Raw genomic sequence first — 26,798 nt, forward strand, 5'->3', positions numbered from 1 at the left:
ATCTTCAACAATTTCTCCTCCACTTTACTCCCAGTTATTTCAAGATTCTGTAGCTTACTGCTAGAGTTGAATACACCTCTGGCATTCCCCTCGCTGAATAACTCCTCATGTGTGAATGTCAATGCAAAATATTCATTTATTTTGTTAACTACCTGAGCAGGATCATCAACAGTTGACCCATCGATATCAAGTGGACCAATCTGATTCATCCCCTTCCTTCTAGAGTTTACATAAGTAAAGAACTCTTTGCTGTTTTTCTTTGCATCCCTTGCCAAGGATTTCTCGTAATCTGCCTTCGTCTGCCTAACCTCCTTTGTAACTTGGTTGCATATCAACTTGTATCTATCATAGGCTTCTGTGTCATGTGTTAATTTGTAAGTATCCCATGCATTTTTCTTCTCTGCCATATGCCTCATTAGTTCATCTGACATCCATTTTGGCCTAAACCTTGAACAATATTTCTTAGTTGGTATGTAAAGCTTAGTAGCTTCCAAGATAAGTTCTTTGAATGCTTCCCATGTTGAATTTGCTGTTGGTAACATCATCAGTTGGTCCCACTGTATGGAATTTAAATACTGTCTCAGTTCTTCGTAGTCGCCTTTACGGAAGCAATAACCCTTCCCTTTACCCCTAATGGTAGTTACCTCTTTGAGTAAATCCCACTTCAGCACACTGTGATCACTGCCACCTAGTGGTTCATTTATCTGCAGATTCTTAATGCATGAAGAATCACTGCTGATAATCAAATCAAGAGTAATTACTCCCTCTAGTTGCCTCCCGAACATGCTGATGTAGAAAACAATCATCCAATTTATCCCTGCTAGTGTGTGAGTGACCAGCCCCCAAATTCCAGTCAATATCTGGGAAATTAAAATCTCCCATTATAAGACTCTCTGATTTACTGGCCCACTCTATTTCCCTGTACAGTTTGTTATTATACTCATCAGAGTCATTAGGCCTATAGCACACTCCTACTCTCAATTTTGATCTCCCAATGCTTATGTCACACCAAACTGACTCAACACTGCACTGTCCAGCGATGTCGACTGGCTTCACTTCCTTGGATTTTGTGTTTCTTAACTAATAGCATAACCCCTCCCCCCTTCCTATCCTGTCTATCCTTTCTGTAGACGTTGTACTCCCCAAATTGCAGTTCTGCATCCCTTATATCTGTGTGACACCACGTCTCTGATATCCCAACAATATCTGCCTTTGATGTTTTGAGCAATACCTCAAATTCATCAAATTTATTTACTAAACTCCTAGCATTGGTGTACACGCAAGTATACCTGCACCAATTTTTTCATCAAGCCAGAATATATTTGCCAGCCAAGATGATTGTTTCCATTTTATGCAGCACCCAGTGACAAAGGATATGTGTTTAAGCTTTCTGTGGCAAAAATGAGATGTATATATGTAATTTTATAGGAATACTGGTGCATGTAAACACAAAGAACCATTCTGACATCTCCAAAAAACATCAAAAGTTTGAGAAGCCATATGAACATATGTTTCTTCTGATCTTGTTTCCTGTTCCTGTATCTTCTAATCTCTTCTTTTTTTTTTTTTTTAGAATTACTTGAAGAATACAATGCAAGAAAGCAAGTTTATGCTGCATCAGCCAAGAAGAAGAGAAAAAAAAAAAAAATCCTCCCATTTCAGCTTGTCCAGCTCAGCCTTAAATTTATTTAACTATCAACTTCCACAACATGAGATGGGAGTCGGTTCCAGCGATCAACAACCCACTGGCTAAAAGCAAAGTTATGCACATCTATTCTACAATGTCTTTCCTGAATTTGAATCTATGTCCCCTCAGGTTCTTAATCTGAGAAAGAGGAAGAATCCCATCATCATTAGCACTGAGCATGCTCAACCCATTCAAGGCCTTATACACCTCAATCAGATTACCTCACAGGTGCCTAGTCTCCAGGCACTGCAATTTGCAGAACTTAAGCCTTTCTTGGTAAGAGCACTCCTTTGTTCCCCTCACCAATCTTTTTGCCCTTCTTTGTACTCATTCCAGCAACTCTACATCCTTCCTAAAATGACGCCCCTAGACCTGAACACAGAACTCAAGGTGTGGCCAGACCATTGCCTTGTACAACAGAATAATCATCTCCTTGTCCCTGCTAGAAAAATTCCTATATATCATTGACAAGATTCCATGACCTACTCTGGCAGCCCATCTGCACTGCTCAGCAAACTTCATATCTGACTGCAAAATTATCCCCAGGCCTTTTTCACTCTCCAGTTCCCTGAGCGTAATACCACACAGTTGGTACATTTCTCTTGGGTTACTGCTACCCATTGCATTTGTCAATGTTAAACTTCAGTTGCCACATCTCAGCCCATTTGCCCAACTTATCTAGATCCAGTTGGAGTAGCATACTGTCTTTACTGTTGTTAACAACCTTGCCAAATTTTGTATCATCTGCAAACTTGGACATTAAGCCTGACATACCTTCATCAATATCATTGATGAATACACAAAACAACAATGTGCCCTGCACTGAACCCTGGGGAACTCCACTAATAACATTAGTCCATGAAGAGCAGTGTCCATTGATTACCACTCTCTGGCATCTTCCATTCAACCATTCCTTTATTCAATGTAGCAACTTGCCCTTAATGCCATACCACTCCAATCTGTATAGCAGTCTTCCACATGCAACAGTATCAAAAGCTTTCCTGAAATCCAAGTATATGATATCAAAATTATTTTTTGCATCCAGTTCCTTTGTGACTGTATCGTAGTATCCAATCAAATTGGTCAGACAAGACTTTTAACAAACCCATGCTGTGTCTGAACTATTACTGAAGTCCTGTCTAGGTGATCCTGTATCAACTGTTTAACCAGTGACTCCATTATTTTCCCTAGAACAGAAGTTAAACTAAGAGGTCTATAATTATTTGTCATCCTTTGCATCCCCTTTGTGAATTGGGGATATATTTGAACATCTCCAGTCCAAAGGGCCTTCCCCTGAGTCCAAGGAAGCTCTTGTAATTATGGCTAAGGGTATGCTTACTTCCTTTGCTTCCTCCTTTAGTATAACTGGATATATCCCAACCACCCCAGGTGCCTTCCTTATGTTTAACTTCAGTAATTTCTCCTCCAGTTTGCTCTCAGTTATTACAAAAACACTTAGCTCCCTGTTAGAGTTTGATAAACTTCTGGAATTCCCCTAATTGAATAACTCCTCATATGTAGAAGCAAAATGTAGAAGCAAAATACTCATTCAGTTTATCAGTTACCTGATCATCAAACCATCTATATTAAGTGGACCAATATGATCCATCCCTTTCCTTCTAGAGTTTACATAAGTAAAGAACTCTTTGCTGTTTTTCTCTGCATCCTTTGCCAAAGATTTTTCATAATCTGCCTTCATCTACCTTTGTGACTTGATTACAGACTAGCTTATATCTGCCACAGGCTTCTGTTTCGCTTGATAATTTATATGAATGCCATGCATTTTTCTTCTCTGCCACGAGCCTCTTTAATCCATCTGACATCCATTTAAGCCTAAACTTTGAACAGTATTTCTTAATTGGTATGAAAAGCCTTTTCGCCTACAAGATTAAGTCCTTGAAGGCTTCCCATTTAGAGTTTTGCCGTTGGTAACATCTTAGATGATTCCACTTACAAAAGCAAAAGCCCTTCCCTTTACCCTTGACAGTAGTTAGTTATATCTTGAAGTATATCCCAATTCAGTACACTGTGATCAGTCACCCAGTGGTTCCTTTATCTGCAAATTTTTAATGCATGAATAATCACTGCTGATAATGGGATCAAGAGTATTATTTCCTCTGGTTGTCTCTCGAACAAGCTACTGTAGAAAATAGTCATCCAACAAATCCACAAAAATCTTGCTAATATGCAAGTGAACAATCCACAAGTTCCAGTTAATATTTGAAAGTTAAAATCTTCCATTATAAGACATTCTGATTTACTGGCCCACTATTTCTCTGCACAATTACTCATTATACTCATCAGATTCATTATGCCTATAACACGCACTTGCTCTTCTTTTCCCTTTCCCAGTGCTTATGTCACACCATACTGACTCAACATTGCATTGTCCACCAATGTCAATTGGATGCACTTCCTTAGATTTTGTGTGTTTCTTAACTAACAGCATAACCCCTCCTCCCTTCCTCTCTTGTCTATCCTTTCTGTTCACATTGTACTCCTCAAATTCCAATTCTATAGTGCTTATATCTGTGTGACACCACATCTCTGATATCCCAACAATATCCACCTTTGATGTCTTGACCAGCACTTCAAACTCATCAAATTTATTAACTATATTTCTAGCATTGGTGTGCAAGTATAAATGCACCTGTTCCTACTCTTAGTTACCCTAACACAGCCCATGTATTTACTTGTTCCACTATGACTCCCAGCACCTTGCTCTCCAGGTTGCTGCTCATTCTAATAGAAGCGGTGCACACAGTACAACATAATAATGTTAAAGGTCACTTCCTACTTTTGATATCTATATTGTAACTTTTTCACAAGTGAGTATGTAAGTTTCTAGAATGCACATGGACTCGTGCAGATGAGTTCTCGGAATGTGTATGAGCCTTTGATGAATGAATTTTCTGAATGCAGGTGGACCACAGGTAGCGGGCTCTGTAGAGCGAGAATGCATTTTTATTTTGACTTATTTTGACATTAGAATGAAATTATTGTAGACCACATCAAAAAAAATAAAAATTAAAAAAGCAAGAAACTTGAGAAAAAATAAATAAGCTCATTACTTTTATTTTTCAATGCAGTAATATCTTCTACATATATTTATATATCACATAATTCAGTTTCATCAATTAACAGATTAAAATTTCACATTTTATTTACCCAAATCAGATAACTGCTACTAACACATATAATCTTTTGATTCTGAAAGCTATTTTCTTACTATCAATTATTTATAAAGTACAACCACAATTACTTAGAAAGTAAATGCGGATATATTTGAAAGATACGATATCACAACACCTATCTGAAGATTTATAGATAATTCATAGATATAGATAATTCATTGACACATTATATGAAATGACCCCTTAAAGCATATAAAGCTGTTCCTTCTATAATGTACCACACATTACAAAAAATGGCATATAGTAGATATACATGCTATAGCATGTATATTTACTTGTAACAATCAAGGATGGATTCCATAACAGCTATAAACTGTCATTACTTACCCTATTTTAAAACTTATTTAGCACAAATAACAGCCCTTATTCGCCTAAACTAGATGTCTGAAAGTATCTGCAGCCATGCTGCCTGCTTGTCTTTCCACAGTGTTGTAACAGATGATGTTTTGTTCATACGCCTCACTTTCCATTTCAAAACATCCCACAGGTGTTCAATTAGAACGAGGTTGGATGAGTTTGGAGACCAATTCAAGATTCACTGTGTTCCTCAAACCACTCATGCAGGCTTAATGACATGGTGCATCATTGTCTTGGAAGTCCATTTCTGTCCAGAAACAAATGCATCGTGGAGGGTGCACAGTGCACATGGTCTCCTAAAAGCTGGCTGTAGATCTCACGAGTGAAATGTTGGTCCATACACACCAAGAGGTTTTCTAGTTCTTCCCAGCAAAACATGCCACATATTAAGCAACCACTGCCACCTGCCTGGATAGTGAGCATCATGCATGATGGGTCCATGGCCTCGTGTTGCTTGTGCCACACAGACACACACACAAAGGTGTCTGTCAGCATGTTATACCAGGTATTTGGACTCATCCAACCAGCACAGTTCTTTCCAGTGTCCAACTAGTATGTTGTTGATACTACCGCATTCGCCATCAATGATGATGATTGGCAGCAAGGAGAAGGTGGTTCTTGAATCATCTGCTGTGGAACCTCCATATGTTTGGGCATGCAGCGCATCATATTTTCATCATTTGGGATATTGTTCTTGCATTCCTGATATTGTATTGCAATGTCAACTGTCACACAGTGACGTGCCATTGAGCCTGTAAAACATGCTGCATCTTCACTCACCACAAACATTCACCTTGCATAATTCTTTACAGTTCTGTCAGGGCAAGCGAGTTTGACCCATTCAACACCATTCTTTGTACCCCTTAACCACAGTGGGTATGAGCAATGGACAAGATGTGCAGTTTCCAATATGGAAGCACATGCCACCATAATTGAGCACAAGCTCCCATAATTGTGTGCTTTTGAAATTCCATGATAGCTTTACAGTGTCTCATAACTACTACTTTATCACTTTGACTTGCAAGACCATATGCAAATTATCACTACTCTAGCATATAAAGCTGTTCACACTTTTTATATGCAAACTATGCAGCATAGTCCATTACAGATGAGGTGTCCACAGTTCATATCACTGAGTGCATATTATGTTATGATTGATAATTAACATATTAAAAATCAAAAGTTGTTAAATAAAAATTAATTGAAATAACACATACACAAGCAATAAAAAGATGGCTAGCTTTTCAATCGGGAGGGGGGAACTTCTTATATTGGGACAGTATTTTAAATGAAACAATGTAAGGCTGGTTCTTTTTTTTTTTTTTTTTTAACCTTTTCTAAAATAAATCTGTAACATCCACTTTTCTTTCAAATGTGCAGTTTTTCCCAATGTCTAGATCCATTTTGAAAATCATTTTCACCAAAACTTTAAAACTTGCATTTTTATTTCAATATTTAATGCGTTCTGGCTTTTTCCCTCCCACTCTTTGTTTACAATAAGGATAGTAAAAACATATATTTATAGGAACCATATATAAATAATTTTTACACACACAAAATATGTAACAGATCAAGTATGCAACAAATGCTCACAGACAGCCATACACCAAAATGACACTAGTGAAAAAGCTTGTAACATGGCAGCTGTAGGTTTGTGTGCACAACTTCATATTTTTGTGCATGTAATGGCAGACAAGTACAGTAAATATGTGTGTGACTTGAAATGTGCATTATAAGATAGCACATTATAGCAGAATAATATTCAGCTGATTTTAGAGGAGACACTTTCAAATCATTTGAGAAATTGCTGTGATCACTCATTGAGCACTTGGCCTTTTTTCCTTACATTAACTTGTAAAATACTAGTCTCTGGATAGTCAAACCTCATTACAACAACATAGATAGGTATTAAAGTTTATTGCAGTTCCATTATGTTTACAGTAGTTTTGAATTTATTTTGAAATAGTATTGTTTTGTTCTTGATCATAACTTCTTACCATAAAATCAATTTAAGTGCAGTTCAGTGAGGGGGGGGGGGGAACCTTACAATTTTTTGTGCTATTAAGCAGTGGCAGCTCGTGACTCTGATGTTTTGGGGGGGGGGGGGGGGGGCTGCAGCTTAAAGTTACATTAAATTGCCTTGGTTATAAGACATGTAGACATACACAGTAATAATAATAATAAGCAAGTTAAAAATACTACAAAACATTAACTAGACATTTACCATTAACAGACTTGAACTTTTATTTAAAAACAAAATCCATTCTTTGGTTTTGATTTGTTTAAAATAGATTAATAACTTTTTCATTCAAGTTTGGTGCACTGTTGAGCAAGCTTTTCTCTATTGAAAGCATTGCTTGAACATTTAGCCTTTCCTGATTCATAATGCTCCTTAAAAATGTTTTTATTCTTTTTATTGATGAATGGCAGCGTTCGGGCTCTGAAGTAGTCATCGGAATGGTCAAAAGAACTTTTATGAGTTTTGTAAGTTCACCAAGAACTTCAGCTAGATTATTTTCTGAGATAAATTTGAGCAAGTCAGCTAATTTGCAATAATTGTGTAGATCATGTCTGCTATAGAAAATATGTAATTCCGTAAGAAGTTTTTCTCTTTAAATCATGGGATATGCCTCAGCAGTCTCCCTCAGTAGGCATTTTTGTACGAAAAATAACAAAGTTCTCCATGTTAAACAATTTAGCAGCAATTAATTGTTTTGTAAAAGAATATCTCTCACCTATGTCAACACTTATATAGTCACATACTTCCTTCACTTCAATCATGAGTGTTTTTGAAGGATTTTCACAGTACATTGAATTCCTGATTTTTAGAATGGCATTCTTAAAGTTTCCTATATATTCGTGCATTTTAACTGCCTCAATTTCTTGAGATTGCATTCGATTATAAATAACTTCCACGTGAGGCATTATCTGATGGAAAAGTTCTAACCAGAACTCAAATTTTTCCTTACTCAAGATGTGCAAAATTCCAGTTGCTTCTGAAATCATTTATTGCGTTTGCTGTCGCTTGTAGTTCCTCCATGAACTTTTTTAACGATTCCAAATTTTCATAAACGCTGTTCACGGTGCGTATATTGATGTTCCATCATGTAGGGGAAGGTCCGGAAACATGGCTGTCCATATGCTTTCTGAAAACAGAGAGACGCTGTGGTGATCACGAGAAAAATGTTGGTATCAACATGAGGTTTTAAAATAATATTTTTGAATCTCGGGTACTACTTGCTGCATTTCTCATCATCAGATTCAGTTTGTGTGCATAGCAGTGAATGAAATGTTCATTTTTGTACACTTCTTTTATTTTAGACTGAGCTCCGCCTTTCTTGCCTTTCATCACACTTGCGCCATCAAATGTCTGAGCAACCAGTTTTTGAGTATTTCCTTCGAGGATCGGCAGATATTCCATCTGCCGTTTGGTTTTCTGGAGTGAAAAAAACCCCTGAAAATGCTCAAAAATGTCCCCATTCAGTTCATACCTCAGAACAATTGCCATTATTCCCACATCTGGGGCAGTGCCTCCAAAACCTCTCTCAGGCTTCTAAATTCCATTCAAAAGAGGGCAGTTAGGTTAATTATTGACTCATCTGTAACAGAGTCTCTCCACTCTGTCTCATGTTCTGTTTCTGCTGCATGCCTTTCTATAGATACTTCCACAGGCACTGTTCTTCTGAATCAGCTTCTATAATTCCCGCTCGCTCTTTCAAAACAGTTCAAACACGTGTTGCCACCAGCCAACATCCATTTACTGCCCAACTTAAAACTTACAGAACAAACTTTTCATCTTCCTCGTTTATTCATTCAACTGCCGTTTTATGGAACAACCTTCCGTCATACGTATTTCCTAAAAATTACAGTCTCCAGAAGTTCAAGTCCAATGTCAACAAATATCTTTTTTCGTCTGCTCAACCTCCAACCCAAGCATGGTACTAAGTACTATAGGTTCTAATAAATCTTGTGTTTGGGGTTTGCATTAAAACAAAAGAAAAAAAAAAAAGTTCAGTCATGTAGAGATTTTGTCATTTACTGGGTGTGGGGAGGCAAATGGGCTGGTTATATATTTGGGCTATTGATTTGGTACAGGGACTGATTGAAGAGCCTGTCGCTGCAAGTTTTGGCAGATTTCAAAAACATTTTAAGCATATTTGGTTAAGGCCTTGTAAAATGCCTCCATGATGAATTGGTGCTCTTGCCCCCTAGGAAGGGGTCCAATTTCTGTAATTAACTGCCTACGTTGATTACAGACTACACAGTCATATAGAACATGTGCCTAATCCTCACTTTCATTACAGGCATGGGTGCTGGTAGCATGATGGGTGCAAGTGCACCACCTTTTGATTTCAAAGTAATATACAATTTTTAATATTTTTCATTAATTTATTGAAACATTAAAATGATACAAATTCTACAACAATACGCTCGCAGTCTGCGCTGTACTTTCTCCCACCAATCATGAAACGTTGGCTCGGCTGTACATGTAAATCAGTCAAGCTTGACTTAATTAAGATATTGCATCTGTTCTAAAATTTGGTGAACAAAAAATTTATTCTCACATGCACCACCTTGCAAAATATCCTGCTGGTGCCCATGACCACAGGTACAGTAGGGTCATCGACCAGTCCCAAAGAGTGCAATTTAGCTTTAAGGGATCCATGACCTGTCAAATAGCAATGTGGTATCAAGTCCTGGAGCATACCACTTAGGTGGTTTTGGGCTAACCATAGCCACCTGTGTAATAAAACGTTTTGGTAGTAGCACCTTTAGTCTTTTGCTCCCATTCAGTTTGCCATATCTGATGTAGTTGTGTGCAATTTGTTGTCTCTCTCTCTCTCTCTCTCTCTCTCTCTCTCTCTCTCTCTCTCTGCCTTGATGTCATTTGACAAGGTTTGGGGGTTATGCTTAGGAAAGCCATGGGATTCCTTTTTTAAGTCTATAATATAGCCCTTTTTTTGGCAATTTCAAGGTATAGTGGTAGGACACCAGGCAACACTTGCAAGGTTGGGATACTAACTGTACAGCATGCTCCAGTTATTGTTAATAAGATTGTTCTTTGAATGCTATTTAATTTTGTCTTGTTTCTAACTATGGCTGTCCAATGGAACCATACCCTGGCTCCATAGGAGATTTTTTTTTTTTTTTTTTGATTTGGTAGTTGTTGGCGCATCGGCTTCTGTGGCCATATTGCACCTCCCAAGGTTTTTGCAGTACTTTGATCCAAGCCCGAGGCGGGAATCGAACCCGCGACCTTTGGGTTGCCGGGTAGGTACTTTACCCACTCGGCTAGCCCGGTCGGCCTCCATAGGAGATTACATGTAAAAACACTGTTTGGTAAATGAGTGGCAGAGTCCTGCCCTTGAGACCCCAATCGGCTCAGCTTATTTTGGCAATCATTCCGGCATAGTTTTGGACTTTTTTGGCCAAGTATGTCAAGTGTGGATAGAATGTTAATTTGGAGTCTAGAATTATGCCTAAGTATTTCAATCCTTGGACCATGTGAATTGAAGTATCGCCTATTTTTATCACTGGTGGTCATCTTATATTTAGATTTCCTTCCAGTAGGATACATTTAGTTTTTTTCTACTGAAATTTTGAGCATGTGGGTTAGTGTCCATTCCTGCAGTTGTTTGAGCACTACATTTGCTCATTCTTCCACCACCCTTCTGGTGTTGCCTTTGACCAATAAGCTGAGGTTATCAGCAAAGGCAACCCTGTCTGTAGGGCTTAAATCTTTTGTCAGGAATTCAAATAAAAAAAATAAAAAATAAATGTAAACTGCAGCCATTATCAACCCACTGCAGGATGGAAGCCTCCTCAACAATTCATGCTGAGGGAAATGGACCATAATCTGCAATGCTGGTCCAGTGCAGGTTGGCAGATCAACCGTATTTAGCAGTCGGGGGATTGAACCCCTGTCTACTCAAACAGCGTGTGCTACTGCACTTCCCCTCCTGACCACTCAGCTACAGAGGCCTTCAAGTACTGAGGTCCAAAAGAATGAACTTAGTACTGAACCCTGTGGGCAATGTTTTGCAACTGGGCATTTTATTTCTTGGAACTGTGTGCATACTGCTGCATGTCTGTTACTACAATATATGTTTATACATTGATATAGATTTTGTGGCATTTGTCTGGCAGAGTCTCTTGAAGATACTTGGCCACCAGGGGGTGTCAAATGCACCAGCAAAGTCAATAGACATTGCCAACATGTTCTTTTGAACACTATTATTTACTGTTGTTAGGATGCAGTGCATGGCATCCTCAGTTGAGGACCTTACCTTTGACCAATAAGTTTGACCAATAAACCTAGATAAAACCCTTACTTGAAACCAAATTGCTGTCCCTTGCTTGAAACCAAATTGCTGTTCAGAATTTAGGTTGGCTTCAGTATAATTGGCCCCAACTGCCAATGCGCCATTAAACAACAAACAACCATAAATCAATCAATCAATCAATCAATCAATCAAAGCTTCAGTATAATATAAATTAAGTCTATAGAGGAGTAGGCTTTCCATTATTTTTTCTAGAACAGGCAATAAAGCTATAGGTCTGTATGATTTAGGTTCAGTAGGATTTTTTCTCAGATTCTTTAAAATTAATCTAATTATAGCTAGATAATTAGATTTAATTATCTAGTTAATTAATTATATTTAATCACTGCTTGGCTAATTATAGCCAAGCAGTGATTAAATAAGTTCAGCAGGGTATCAGAAATTTCTGCTAATTTTTTAATGGTTTCTATTTCAATTAAGTCAGGTCCAGGGCACTTATTGTTTTTGGTTTTTAAGAGTGCTGCTTGCAGTTCTTCCATAGTGAAGGGTGGTTCTGTTGACATATTGCTATATGTCAATTGCTGGCTATTACGAGGGGATATCAAGAAGTTTGTACCCCAACCTAGATAAAACATCAGTAGGAAGATGCCGTTTTTAATATAAGTTGTCTACATATTCAATAACTAACATGTGAAATTTCATTCCTGTAGGTCAGGGGTCGGCAACCTTTTTTGAGTGAAGAGCCAGTTTTAATCTAATTTTAAAAAAAAGAATCCGAAGAGCCACACCTCAGCTCAAGCTGGGAGGGGGGGGGGAATTTTTAAGAAATTGTATAGAGTGGGAAGGTGTTTTATTAAAAAAAATATATTTTTTTTAAATATTATTTATTAATGCTCGTGATGCACATGAAAACAAAACTGAGAAGTGTTTGCTGCTTGGGCTGAAACTAATGTTATATTCATGTCATCGCCCACTGCATGGCATTCTTGTCATACATGTGAGCTAAAAATTAAAGAGCTGCAGTTATGTGTTCAAAAAACTGCATGCAGCTTGTGAGCTGCAGGTTGCTGACCCCTGCCATAAGTGATCGCACACTAGATTTGGAGCCTGGAATCTGAGGAAGGATGCTGTGGTTGACAAAATGGAGTCTTGCATTTGCAGGGCAAGAAAGCTCAGGAAATTGACAAAGGAAATTAGTCGTACAAGTGTCTTTGATGAGCCAAGAGAAGGAAGGCCATCAACATCCACAGACAGTCATAAAGGTTGAGCAGCTAGTGCTGAGTGACAGATGTGTAACATTTCATTGCAAATGCAGTGGGAATTAGTTATGGGTCTGCCCACAGCATTTTACATGACATGACCATCTGCATATGTCTAAGGTCTCCACACGATGGATTCCAAGATTTCTCACGCCTTTGCAGAAGCAATGTCGAATGCAATGTTCTTGCCAACTGTTGGATTTGTGTAATGTGAACGTTGAGAACTTTTTTGATCGGTTGGTGACAGATGATGAATGCTGGGTGTACAATGAAGAAACCATTGTGTGGACACTGCTTTGAGTCATCTCAGTAAGTCATCAATGAAGTGGAATCGTGGTTTCAGGCAAAAAGTGCCGACTTCTATGATCAAGGCATTAAACAACTGGTCCACAGATGGGACAAATGTGTTACTATACATGGAAAGTACATAGAAAAGGATTAAAGTTCCTGTGAAGTTTCACCTTTCTAGGGCTATTATTCTAGGTAAGGGTACAAACTTTTTGATAGCCCCCTCATAAGTCACTCTGAGCCTGGGTTAACACCTGGTCTCAGTCTGGATTAAATGATTTAATATATTATTTATGAGTCTGCCCAAGTGAGAGTTTCAGTTCCATCTGCCTTAATTGTGGAGTTCACCACTTCACCTCTTGGCAATTTGTTTGTGACAAACCTGTAGACCACAACACAAGGGTGGTCATTACCGAACTCTGTCCCCCACCAAGATTCCTTCTTTTTATTAGAGCAGTATATGAGTTTCTGAGAGTCCTATAGGAATCTCTCAGTGCATCAATCTCATTCTGGGGCCAAGTTACGCTTGCTCTCTGTAAGTGTTTTCTGGCCTGGTGCATCCTTTGCTGGAGCATATCAAGTTCGGGGCACCACCAGGGAACAGCATTTTTCCTTGGTTTTCTTTTGATATTTGATATTTGGTATTTGGGTATTGCTAGGTTGGATGCTTTTTGAAGCATAGTTGTCACATTTAAGTTGTGTTCATCTGGACTATAGTTGTTGTTATGGATCTGAGTCTGCTGCTGTTCTATTTGGTTTTGGATTTCATCTGCAAGGGTCTACCAGTTTGCTTTCTTTAAGTTGTATCTGATTATATAGGAAGGATGTAGAGTTGCCAGAACGAGTACAAAGAAAGGCAACAAGATTGGTGAGAGGAACAAAAGGGTGCTCTTTCCAAGAAAGGCTTTAGTTCTGCAAGTTGCAGCATCTGGAGACTAGGCACCTGTGAGGTGATCTGATTGAGGTGTATAAGGCCTTGAATGGTTTGAGCAGGCTCAATGCTGATGGGATTCTTCTGCTTGTTCAGATTATGAACCTGAGGGGGCATAGACTCAAATTGAGGAAAGACAGTTGCAGAATAGATGTGCAGAAGTTTGTCTTTAGCCAGCCAGTTTTTGATGGCTGGAACAGACTTCCATCTGTTGTTGTGGAAGTTGATAGCTTAAATAAATTTAAAGCTGAACTAGACAAACATTTGGAGTGACCGGATGTGTGAAATGGGAAGGTTTTTTTTTTTCTTTTGGCTGATAATGTATAAGTTAGATTTCTTGCAACATGTGCCTCAACTAATGCATGTACACTCTCATGTACACATGAGAGTGTACAAATTTAAACTGAGGAAAAATGGTTGCAGGATATATGGAGAAATTTACTTTCAGCAAGTGGGGTGTTAGAACCAACTTCCATCTTGTGTTAGTGGGTTGTTTGAATAAATATAAGAAAGAACTAGACAAATTATTACAGGGAATGGATAGCTGATGTGGTTATATATATATATATATATATATATATATTTTTTTTTTTTTTTCTTTGATGCTTTATAAGCTTGCTTTCTTGTGCCATTTGCACTACTAATGCTAAAACAAAAATTTGTAATTATACATTGATCATAAAATCTTATGATTTGCACAATAGTTCTTCCTCGTTGCACAGAGAGTAGATTTCTTAAAAAAGTAGCACTGCATATGATAATCATTTAGGTACTGACTGTAAATGCTTTATGGCAAATCTGAAAATGGAAAAACATCAAGATGAGCCTATCATGTTCTTTACATTCCAGTACATCCTTTTGATTACATAGGCAAAAACATCATCCGGTATAGCAAATATTGACATTTTTTTCTGTATCTGTAATCCAGATTTTATCCATTAATCCAATTTTCTGTAATCCATTAATCCAATTTTCTGTAATCCAGAACTCAGAAAAACAGATGACTGTATAACAAATTCTGGGCCCAAGTGAAAATCATATTTGTTTATGAGAGAGAATTTTCATAAATAAAATATTTACAGAATGAATTAATAAAAGAAATAAAAAAAACCCTGCCAAATATAATGTTATATGCAGGGGACCGGATGCATGACATTTTACCACCAGTGTTATTCTATTATTATGCTAATGAAAAAAAAAATAACTTTGTAAAATCTATATTCATTAAAAATGTGCTTGAGATTGTGTTTATCATTCTCAATAAACAATGCAAATAGTCTGGACTGGAAATCTTCATAATAAATTACTTGATTAAATGAAATAAAAATGAAGCCACATTTATATCACAAGAATACTGACTAATAATATATCTAAATAAGAAATTTTAGCATAGCTCCAACAAACCTTTTTGTTGATGCATTAAAATATTCTGACTTAGGAAATCTTTACATAAGACTGTAGATAGTAAGTTCTCAGGATAATGTCCTAATATTGCTAAACTGCTGGCAAATTTCACGTATAAAATAGGGTATGATGTCTGCAATAGCATAAGCTTTTCATTATTCTTACATAAGGTATCCCAAAGTATGCTACTGTTATCAGGCTGATATCCAATAAGTGCAAATGCTTCTGCTAATGTCAAAATAGAAACATATTTGTGATTAATAATGTTCGGCTGATTTCTAATAATTTCTGATGCATAGTACAAGAGTTCTTTTGATACAAACTCAAACCTAGTAAATACACGCAATACAGAATATAAAGATAAGAAGTCCCACTTCTCTGACAAAACTCTATCTGAAACAGCAATGAACAGTTTTTTAGAAAAGAAGTTCCTTTTATATAAAAATCTGAGTACATGCACAATTTGTAGAGCTGTCAGTTCATATATGTTAGATGTAACAATGGTGAGAGCTGTGTCAAGCAACACTGCATAGCCTTTCACATCAGCTGGCACATGTAGTAATGAAATTATCACCATATAGGCTTGATGAACTGTCAAAAAATCTGATTTTTGTAATAATTCTTCAACCAATCTCTGTAATGAAAATATACATTTAATGAGTAACCTGGAATGTATAGTACTTCCAATAAAAATAATATAAAAATAATATAAAAAATAAATAATATATTAAAAAAAGCATAAATATTCTGCCTAATAAGAGGGAGGGAATTAGTATGGACAGTAAACTAAAGCACAATCCACTTACTCTGCACAAAGAAATGTAAATAATTTAAACATTAACTATCCGTGTTTTGTATAACAATTAGAATTTTAAAAAAAATTCTCAGTAGAAAACCTTAAATAAATAAAAAAATAAAAAATACACACAGCCAAGATGATTAACTTATCAACCTACAGGCCTGATCTGGTCACTGCCTTATATGCATTGAACAGATCAGGCCTTAACAAGGGGATATATAAGTTAATGCCTATTATAATGCTAATACTATAATGAATAATCTGATTCAGCCTTGGAACAATGATAGTGGTGAAGAGTAAGCTACTGATTTCCATATAACCTGGATGCAGATCTACCAACTTTCACAGTTTTTCCAGAAAACTTCTGGTATCCATGCATCTTTTATCATTTTTATAATAAGTTTTTATAATTTTTCTTTTCCTCTACATTTCAGTTGTGTGTGTGTGTGTGTGTGTGTTTTAATGCAATACTCAAAAAATGCAGCACAACCACTAGGTCAAGGGAATTTACAATTAATTATTTCACAATGAATACAATTGTTAACAATATATAACAATCGTGTGGGCTTGAGTGATGGCTTACTCAAACGTGTGCTATTTATACTCTTTTAATTGATCACTTGGCTTCACTGGACTCAATTTACAACATAATGTAAGGGAAACAAAGTTTATGCAGAACCAAAAAAAAAAAAAAAAAAAAATTACCCACTTTATTTGCCGATTCCTTTTAATAATTTGTCCCCACCTTTAAATTTATTTTAACTGGCCAGTTCCACAAAACAATGGGTGGAAGTTTATTCCAATAATCACTCTCTGACCAATGATTCCATGCATCTGTTCTGCAACCATGCTTCTTTTTTTTTTCTTTTTTTTTTATCTCTTTCTTAGCTCTTTTAAAGCTTTGTACACTTAAATTAGGTCACCATGCAGATGCCTAGTTTCCACAGCCTACAATTTACAAAACTTAATCTTTCTTGGTAAAAATATCCTTTGTGCTCTCAACTAATTTTGTTTCTCTCTCTGCATCTTTTCCAGATCTATGTCATTCCTGAAAGGGAAGAACACAGATCTGTTTTAAAAGGGGCACAGAAAGAGATAAAAAGGTTTTAAAATTTGCATGCAGTATTCCAGATTTGGCCTAACAATTGTCTTATATAATGAGACAATCACCTCTTTGTCCTTGCTGGAAAAGTTCCTGTACATCACTGGCAGAACCCCACGAGTTGTTCTAGCAGCATGTTTGCACTGTTCCGAGAATATTGGGCTGTATAATTACTTCTAGGTCTTTTTCCTTATCACATACCTTGATAAGGAAAAGGACTACCCAAATGTAAATATGCATATATCAGATATTCCACTGTATATAAGTCAACTTCTGAAACAATAAAAAAAAAATCTACAATTTTAAGGCAACTATATATACCAGAAATAAAATCCTAATCTTGAATTAAAGGCACATGCTTAATGTCAGAAAGACTTGAAATTTACAATTATATATATATATATATATATATATATATATATATACATACACTGTATATTTATTTATTTATCACAAATATGCACTGTTGCTCATCTTTTAAAACAAAAGAATTTATTCACTTTCCTCATAGATGAAAAAGTCAAATTGGAGATAGTAAATTTCTCTATAGGAAACATTCTTCAATATTGATTGTGGCATTGTTTAAAGAAAAACCAATTTGAAGAACAGTATGGCTTGATATAATCAAAGCCTCTCACATACACATATAGCAAGGGCCAGATTTATGCATAAGCTAGACAAGCTACAGCTTAGGGCCTCACATTACAAGGGGACTCCGCATCAGTATAGAAAAAATAATAAAAAATAAATAATTTATAAATAACTAACATCAGTATACAAAAAAATGAAAATTATTGTTGTTATTATAGACTTTTTGCCCTTCTGTTTTTACTTGTCGTAAAAATCAATTTATCGTAATATACTTTTGGTTGTTTTTACAATGCACGCCTATTTTTAGAATCAATAAATTACGAATGTGCCACTGGTAAGTGTCAAATTGGAGAAAGTTCACTTACTTAAATGTAGCTAATCTTTTGTCAGACAGTTTGCTTTCAGTGTTTTATGTTAATATGTATCTGTGATCTCGTTAAAGTGAGCAATACTTTAAGAATAGTTTATAACAATAATATACATATTATTAGCAACAATATTATTTAATGAAATAATTATCTTTATTTAAATTGTGAGATGAGTTAGAAACATATTTTATATAACACAATTTACGGATAAAAATAATCTATCAACAATAATAAAATAATCAAATTAATAATACAAATAAATAATTAACTCGCATAATGTCATTTTCAATATTGTAATAAAAGCAATAGTGCATGATTATTATTTACTAAAATTTGTTTAAAAATTTTTTCGTTTTTACATTTTTTTTAACTTATCTAAAATAAATTTTTCTTATCATTAAAAATGAAGAGATGTTTGGCAAATGGATATCAAAAGAGAAAAAATAAGTTATTACAGGTTCATTTAACTAGTTTACCCAAATTTGACACTTATCTTCATCAACAGGATGTGTCTACTGTTTTATATGCAAACTTTTTTCAAATTCAAATTGTGCTTTAGCCAATGATGGCTTTAAGGATTGGTGAAACCCCGTTTTTAATTAAACAACATGAGAATTCAACTGATCAGCTGATAGAGCTGCTTTGCTCACATATTTATCAAGAAAAGGTGGACCACTTTAGATTCAAAATTAGATAAATTATAAAAGAACAAAAATATTGGAGGCAGGTGCTTCAACATATTGTTGCAGTTGTATATACTTTGGCAGAATGAGGATTGCCATTTCGAGGTGATAATCAGAAATTTAATTTGCCTCAAAATGGAAATTTTCTCGGATTATTAGAACTAATTGCTGAATTTGATCCTTTTCTTGCTGATCATATTGGTTGTTATGGGAATTCTGGTTCTGGAAAGCCATCATATTTATCTAAAGCAACATGCAAAGAAATTATTGATTTAATGGCTAAAAAGGAAAGAAAATCTTTCCTCAGGTTTATAAGATGAGCAAGAGGAAAAATCCCAACAGCATTGAGCCTGCTTAAACCATTCAAAGCCTTATACACCTCAATCAGATCACCTCGCAGGTGTCTAGTTTCTAGACACTGCAATTTGAGAACTTAAGCCATTCTTGATAAGAGGACCCAAACCCTCTGTTTCCATCACCAATCTTGTTGCTCTTCTCTGTACTCATTCTAGCAACTCTACATCCTTAAAAAAAAAAAACAGAGGCCTCCAGACTTGCACACAGTATTCAAAGCATGACCTGACCATTGTCTTATACAAAGGAATAATCATCTCCTTTTCCCTATTAGCAAAATTCCTGTATACCATTGACAAGAACCCCATAACCTGCTCTGGCAGCCTGTCTGTGCTGCTCAGAAAACTTCATATCTGATTGGACAATTATCCCCAGGTCTTTTTCATTCTCTACTATTCTGAGTGTAGAGACTTGGTACGTTACTCTGGGGTTACTGCTACCCATATGCAGTACTTTGCATTTATCAATGTTAAACTTCAGTTGTCACTTCTCAGCCCATCTGCCCAACTTTTCTAGATCTTGTTGAAGTAGCATATTGTCATTATTATCATTAACAACCCTACCAATCTGTATCATCTGCAAACTTGGACATTAAGCCTGATAACTTTCATCAATATCATTGATAAATATACAAAACAACAATGGGCCCAACACCAAACCCTGGGGGACTCCACTAATAACATTAGTCCACGAAGAGAGGTGTTCATTGATTACCACTCTGTCTTCTCCAACTCAACCATTCTTTTATCAATTGTAGCAACTTGCTCTTAATGCCATACTGCTCTAATTTATGCAGTAGTCTTCCATCTGCAACTGTATCAAAAGCTTTTCTGAAATCCAAGTACAGTTAGTCCCCAAGTTACGTAAGCCAGAGTTATGTAACTATGGACTTATGTTAATTTTTTGGTAAAATCATAAAGATACTTTCCGTATCATTTTTAAGTATGAAATTTAATGAAGAAACAATAAGTTTTTATTTTCGGTCCCATACAAACTATGTTGAAAAATAACCTGGAGTGTAACTAGAAACTAGGTAAATAAATAGAGTAAACATTTCATTTTCTGCTTTAAAAATGCTGAAGAAATATTCGACAACATGTGTTTGAGACAGGTAAACTATGTTTAAATACTTCAGAGAAACCCCCACAATGTTCAAGCCTTGTGGACTGTGTCCAATCAGCTATATTTGCAGCTTCATCTCTACGTCCCTTCCTTCCTTTCTTTCTGGATTGTAGAGTCAGTTCAGTTTTGTTTAAGAGCAAAGAGGGAGTTTTTGTTTGCATTTTGTATGTAATATTTGTTATACATGTCGGGTTATTGCGGTGAGCCCCCTGGGATATTATAACCTAACCCTGTGAAGTTCTTCACAGAAAATTTCAGTTTGACCATTATCATGGTGCCACCTAGGAGAATAAGTGACAGCAGTACTAGTAAATCTACCAAGAAAAGGAAAGAGATCAATTTAGATTAGAAAATTAAAATAAAAGGATGTATGAAATTAGTCAAACATTAACAAGTATTACACAGAATTTAGATTTGTGAGTGTCAACAGTGAACACAATAATAAAAGACAAAGACAGATTATATGAAGCGGTGAAGGGGCTGGCACCAATGAAGTCAACTATAATAACCAAAGCTAGGACAGGACTAATAAGAGAGATGGAAAAGTTACTTATTACGTGATTGGAAGACCAGATCCAGAAACACATCCCCTTAAGCCTTCACCTCATCAAAGCAAAGCTCGTGCCATTTTTGAGGATCAGAAGATGAGCGATGATACTGAAACCACCTTTCTTGCGAGTCATGGTTGGTTTGATAGGTTCTGTAAGAGAAGTGGATATTATAATTGCCATAAGTGGTGAAGCAGCAAGCGCAGATGGTGAGGTTGCCAAAAAATTCAAGGGCAAATTGGATTAGATTTTAAGTAGTGGTGGTTATTTGCTGCAACAAATATTTAATGTGGATGAGACTAGCCTTTCTTGGAAAAAAAATGCCTAGTAGGACTTATATTTCTATTGAAAAAAAGTCGATGTCTGGGTTTAAAGCTGCCAAAGACAGGGTAACGCTCTTGGTTGGGGATAACATAGCGGGTTATAAACTTAAACCTTTATTGGTTTATCACTAAAAAAACCAGTGGGCTTTTAAGGGCACTGACAAGAAATTGCTTCCTGTACACTTCACAGCTAACTCAAAGGCCCGGGTTACAAAACTATGTTCAAAGAATGGTTTCTAAATGCGTTTGTCCCTGAAGTTGAAAAATATTGCTTACAAATGTCAGTGCCTTTTAAGATACAAAGGGTACTAGGAAAGTTTTGCAATATGACGCAACAATGAATCACAGAAAGCTGCTTGTTGCTGCATGTTGAGACATGTTCATACGTGCATAGTAGCCGCCGCGCCAAGTCAATGGGCTCAGTTATTCATTAGTAGTGAGAGTGTAAAGTGCTTGCGATGGCATCGTGGTCACGAAATGAGATAAGGACAGTTTTGCGGTATAATTTCGTGCGTGGTTTAACCATAGACCAGTGCTTACAAGAAATGACTCTTGCACTAGATGGTGATTGTCCACATCGTACAACGATATTCAGGTGGTATAGAGAATTCCAAAGGGGAAATTTCACTCTGGAGGATTCTGAGAGGCCGGGAAGGCCACGAACGTCAGTTACGGAGGAAAACGTTACTGCTGTGAGGAAAATGCTTGATGAAAACAGGCGAGTGACCTACCAACAGATAGAGGATACTTTGGGCCTAAATGCACCAGCAATTCGTTCGATTCTGCAAGATCATTTGCACATGAAGAAACTTTGTTCTCTCTGAGTGCCGCATCAACTGACTGAAGAGCAGATGACACGACGTGTGACTTGGTGCCGGGAGATGTTAAAAAAGTATGATAAGGGACAATCTCGGTATGTGAACAACATCGTGACAGGTGACGAGACTTGGCTGTACTATTACGGTCTGCCGACCAAGGCTCAAAACAAAGTTTGGGTCTTTGATGATGACGACACACCCGTAATTGTCAGAAAATCCCGATCTGTAAAGAAGAAAATGATAGCTGTATTTTTCAAATCGAGTGGAATTGTGGAACGTGTCGTTTTGGACACGCAGAAGACAGTCACAGCTAAGTGGTATACTGAACAATGCCTGCCTAAAGTCATTGGATCTATGAAGAACCTGCGGCCAAAGTCAAGAATGGACATCTGGTACCTCCATCACGAAAATGCTCCAGCTCACCGCGCCAAAGCCTGCACCGAATATTTGACCACGACAGGACTGAAACTTCTCGAGCACCCTCCCTACAGTCCAGACCTTGCTCCCTGCGACTTTGCACTGTTCCCGCATGTGAAAATGAAGCTAAAAGAGAGGCGGTTTACCAGTGATGAGGACCTTCTACGGGCTTGGGACAACGAGTGTGCTTTACTCCCTAGTGAAACTTGGCAGAAGTGGTTTAAAGATTGGTTTCGGAGGATAGAGAGGTGTATTGAATGTAGAGGAAATTACTTTGAAAAAATTAAATAAACAAAGCTGTATTGCAAAACTTTCCTAGTACCCTTTGTATTAATGCTCCTTGACAGCGGCTCCGGGTCATCGTAAATGATCTGCATGACATCAAGGTGCAGATTCTCTAGATATTTACTTCCCTCCAAATAAAACAGCTTTGATTCAACCAATGGATCAGGGAGTTATCTGGGCATTCAAAGCTTATTATACGGACAACATTTTTTGAGGCTTTAACTGCAACAGCACAAGGGAAAATGGATATGAGGCAATTATGGACATTTAATATCTTTGATGGAACATGCAACATTTAAAGAGCCTGGAATGATGTGATAACAACTTGTATGAGCAGAGTTTGAAAAAACGTCTAAAACATTCTGGGCTTAACAATGAAGGCTTCAAACAAAGATGAGCTGATGTCTTCTGTTGCCAAAGAAATTGTAAACTTAGCCCAGGTGCTGCAGCTGGTCCTGGAGGATGAAGATGTGGACAAGCTTGTGGAGGAACGGGTTGAAGATTTAACAACAGAAGACCTAGCCCAGTTGAATGTAGAGCTGAGGAGAAAGGAAGAGCTGAATCCATTGAGGAATTGGGCAACCCAAGAAGCAGTTCAAATTAAAGGAAATGGCAGAAGCATTTCGTAAAATTCAGGAAGGTCTTTCTATGTTTGATGGAATGGATGAAAACAGTGAATGTTTCTTGAAAATAGAAACAAAAGTTCAAGATTGCTTATTGGCTTATTGTAAAATTTATGAAGAGAAAAAAAGCATATGAAACAAAAGAAGATTGAAGAGTTCATATCATACTACCTACCTGACCTCTACTCAGCCTACAACACCCTGTAATTGATGTTTTATTAATGCTTCAGGTTAGCTTTAAATTATCTTCAGTTCATCACTTGAAGTGTATAGACTTTGATTTATTGTGTGGTATAGACCAATTTTCTTAAATATGTACACTTTCATTTTGATTCCTTTAGTAGCCCTTATAAAATCTACACAGCATTTAAAGTACAGTAATGCGATATTTTTTCCTTTTGTGTTTTCTTTTCTTATGTGTCACTCCGGCTACTTCACCACTGTCCCCAGATAAAGTTTTTAATTGTTATGGTATATAACTATTTTTCTTCATTCTTCTGAGGATATTATGTAGTTTTTGTAATTCTGGATTATCAGGGATATAGTAGCAATATTTTATTAGTCATTCCCGAGTTACGTAAAAATCATCTTACATAAGACGTACTGTAACATATCTCTTACATGTGTCGGGGACAGACCGTATATGATATCAAAATAATTTTTTGCATCCAGTTCCTTTGTTACCACATAATAATATCCAATCAAATTGGTCAGACAAGACTTCTTTCCTTTAACAAACCCATGCTATGTCTGAATTATTACTGCAGTCTTGTCTAGATGATCCTGCAATGCTTCTTTAACCAGCGACTCCATTATTTTCACTGGAACAGACGTTAAACTAACAAGTCTATAATTACTCATGTCAACCTTTGATCCCCCTTGTGAATTGGGGAACATTTGCATATTTCCAGTCTGTGGGGAAAGTCTTAGACTTTCTTGCCGATCTTCACCAAAAATCCATCTCAACAGCCAGTAATTTATTTTTTTGTCTTTCATTTAAGGTCCAAGTCTCACATCCATATAATAAAACACTTTGTAATATTGCATTATATATTTGATGTTTAGTTTTATTAATGATATTTTTATGCCACAGTACAGAACTGAGCATTCATATGATCTTTCTACCTTCACTCAATCTTCTCTCAATTTCACAGATGATCCATCAGCCTGAATAATTGCACCCAAGTATTTAAACTGCTGTACAGTTTACACCTGTATTCCATCTAAATCCAGAGCATCCCCACTTCAATTCATGTACTCCGTGTTATTAATATTTACTGTCAGTTCCCATGTTTTATATTCTTCTAGTATTGACCATGGTCTTAGAACAACTTCCAGGTACAGCTTATACAGCTTAAACAACGTAGGTGACAAACAGCATCCTAGAAGTAGTCCTTTGGAAGTTTTAAATATTCTTGATAGTTTGGAACCAATTTTAACACAGCATGCATTGTTCTTGTAGATTCTTCTAATTATATCAATTAATGGCTGGCTATAATAAAATTATATAAAATAAAACTATAATAAATTGATTATAATAAAATTAAAATAACTAAAATTAAAACAAATAAAATTAAAATTAAACTAAAATTAAACTCAAATAATAAAATAACTGATTATAATAAAATTATCAAATAATTAATACAAACCAAATGGCAAATTAAATTAAAACACAATAAAGGCCAAAGGGATGGTCATGAGCATTCAACTAATGAAAAGAATGAGACAGAATAAATCTACAAATCAAAGGGGAATGCAAATTCCTAATTAAAAATACATATTTTAATTATGTATTTTTAATTTCAAATTTTTCAAAGTATGTATACGGAAATAAAATCCCTGTTGTGATTTTCATCCAATTTGGTGTTTGAATTATAAGAAATAATTTATGAATTTAATTAAGGTGTACATATTATTTCTTCACACAATCCATTCTAATATTAATTTTCAAATATTTAAAACTAATATTAAACCGTTTATTTTAAAACAAATTTTGTTTGCCTACTGTTATTTCCAACTTATGTTTGGAAAAATTGTACTTTTAAAATCGTGTTTAGAACTCATTTATAAAAATATAAATTGATTAAATATATGATTTATATATATTTAGTCTATATTTGCTAATCTATAATTGGCTGTGTATAAATGATGCAAGTGCACTAAGATATACATAGTATATGAGATATGCATGTATGTTTATCAGTTATTCAAAATGCTTGACTAAATACTAATACATGTTATCTAACATAATAATAATAATATTAATAAATATATATACATATATATACATCACTTCATTTTATTAAAATATTTTTAATTTTTCAGTTTTATTTAGTTTATGTATTTTTAATTTACAATTTTTCAAAGTATATGAGGCAAGAAAGCAAGCTTATAGAGCATCATCCAAAAAAAACCCCTTCCCATTTCACCCACCCGTTCACTCCAAATGCTTGTTTAGTTCTGTCTTGAACTTATGTAAGTTGTTGACCTCCACTACAACAGATGGAAGTTTGTTTAAACTATCAACCACAATGATAAGCACTGGTTTATATCAAGTGGAACAATCTGATTCATCCTCTTCCTTCTAGAATTTACATAAGTAGTGTTTGCTGTTTTTCTTTGCATCCTTTGCCAAAGATTTTTCATAGTCTGCTTTCACTTTCCTAACCACTTTTGCGATGATTACAGACTAGCTTATATCTACCATAGTCTTCTATGTCACCTCATAATTTATATGTATCTTATGCATTTTTCTTCTTTGCCATGAGTCTCATTAGTTCATCTGACATCCATTTAAGCCTAAATCTTGAACAGTATTTCTTAGTTGGGACAAAAAGCCTAACAGCTTCCAAGATTACTTCCTTGACTGCTTCCCATTTAAAATTTGCTGTTGGTAACATCATCAGTTGGTCCCATTGTATAGAATTTAAAAACTGTTTGAGACCACTGTAGCTAATTTTATGAAAGCAAAAACCCCTCCCTTTACCTCTGATGGTAGTTACATCTATGAGTAAATCCCATGCCAGCACACTGTGATCACTTTGACCTAGAATCTACAGATTCTTAATGCATTAAGAATGACTGCTGATAATCAGATCAAGAGTATTACTTCCTCCAACTCTCTCTTGAACATGTTGCTGTAGGAAACAATCATCCAATAAATCCACAAAGGTCTTGCTAGCATGCAAGTGACCAACCCACAAATTCCAGTCCATATCTAGAAAGTTAAAATCTCCCATTACAAGACATTCTGATTTACTGGCCCACTCTATTTCTCTGCACAACTGTCCGTTGTACTCATCAGTCATTAGGCCTATAACACACTCTTACTCTCATTTTCCCTTTCCAAGTGTTTATGTCACAC

The 26,798-nt window shown here is 36.0% G+C and overlaps 1 protein-coding gene across 1 annotated transcript in view; it reads right to left on the reverse strand.

Annotated features, from left to right (window-relative positions):
• The window catches only part of LOC150090866 (uncharacterized), a 190,894-nt gene that overhangs the window by 67,450 nt on the left and 96,646 nt on the right, over positions 1-26,798 (reverse strand). Inside the window, exon 5 of the mRNA XM_090375150.1 lies at positions 15,402-16,035. Coding sequence (XP_090231276.1) covers positions 15,402-16,035 — 634 coding nt within the window. The remainder of the gene's footprint in view (positions 1-15,401; positions 16,036-26,798) is intronic.

The sequence above is a fragment of the Mastigoproctus giganteus genome, chromosome 1 (genome assembly GCF_048544385.1).
Source record: "Mastigoproctus giganteus isolate SK-2022 chromosome 1, ASM4854438v1, whole genome shotgun sequence".
Lineage (NCBI taxonomy): Eukaryota > Metazoa > Arthropoda > Arachnida > Uropygi > Thelyphonidae > Mastigoproctus > Mastigoproctus giganteus.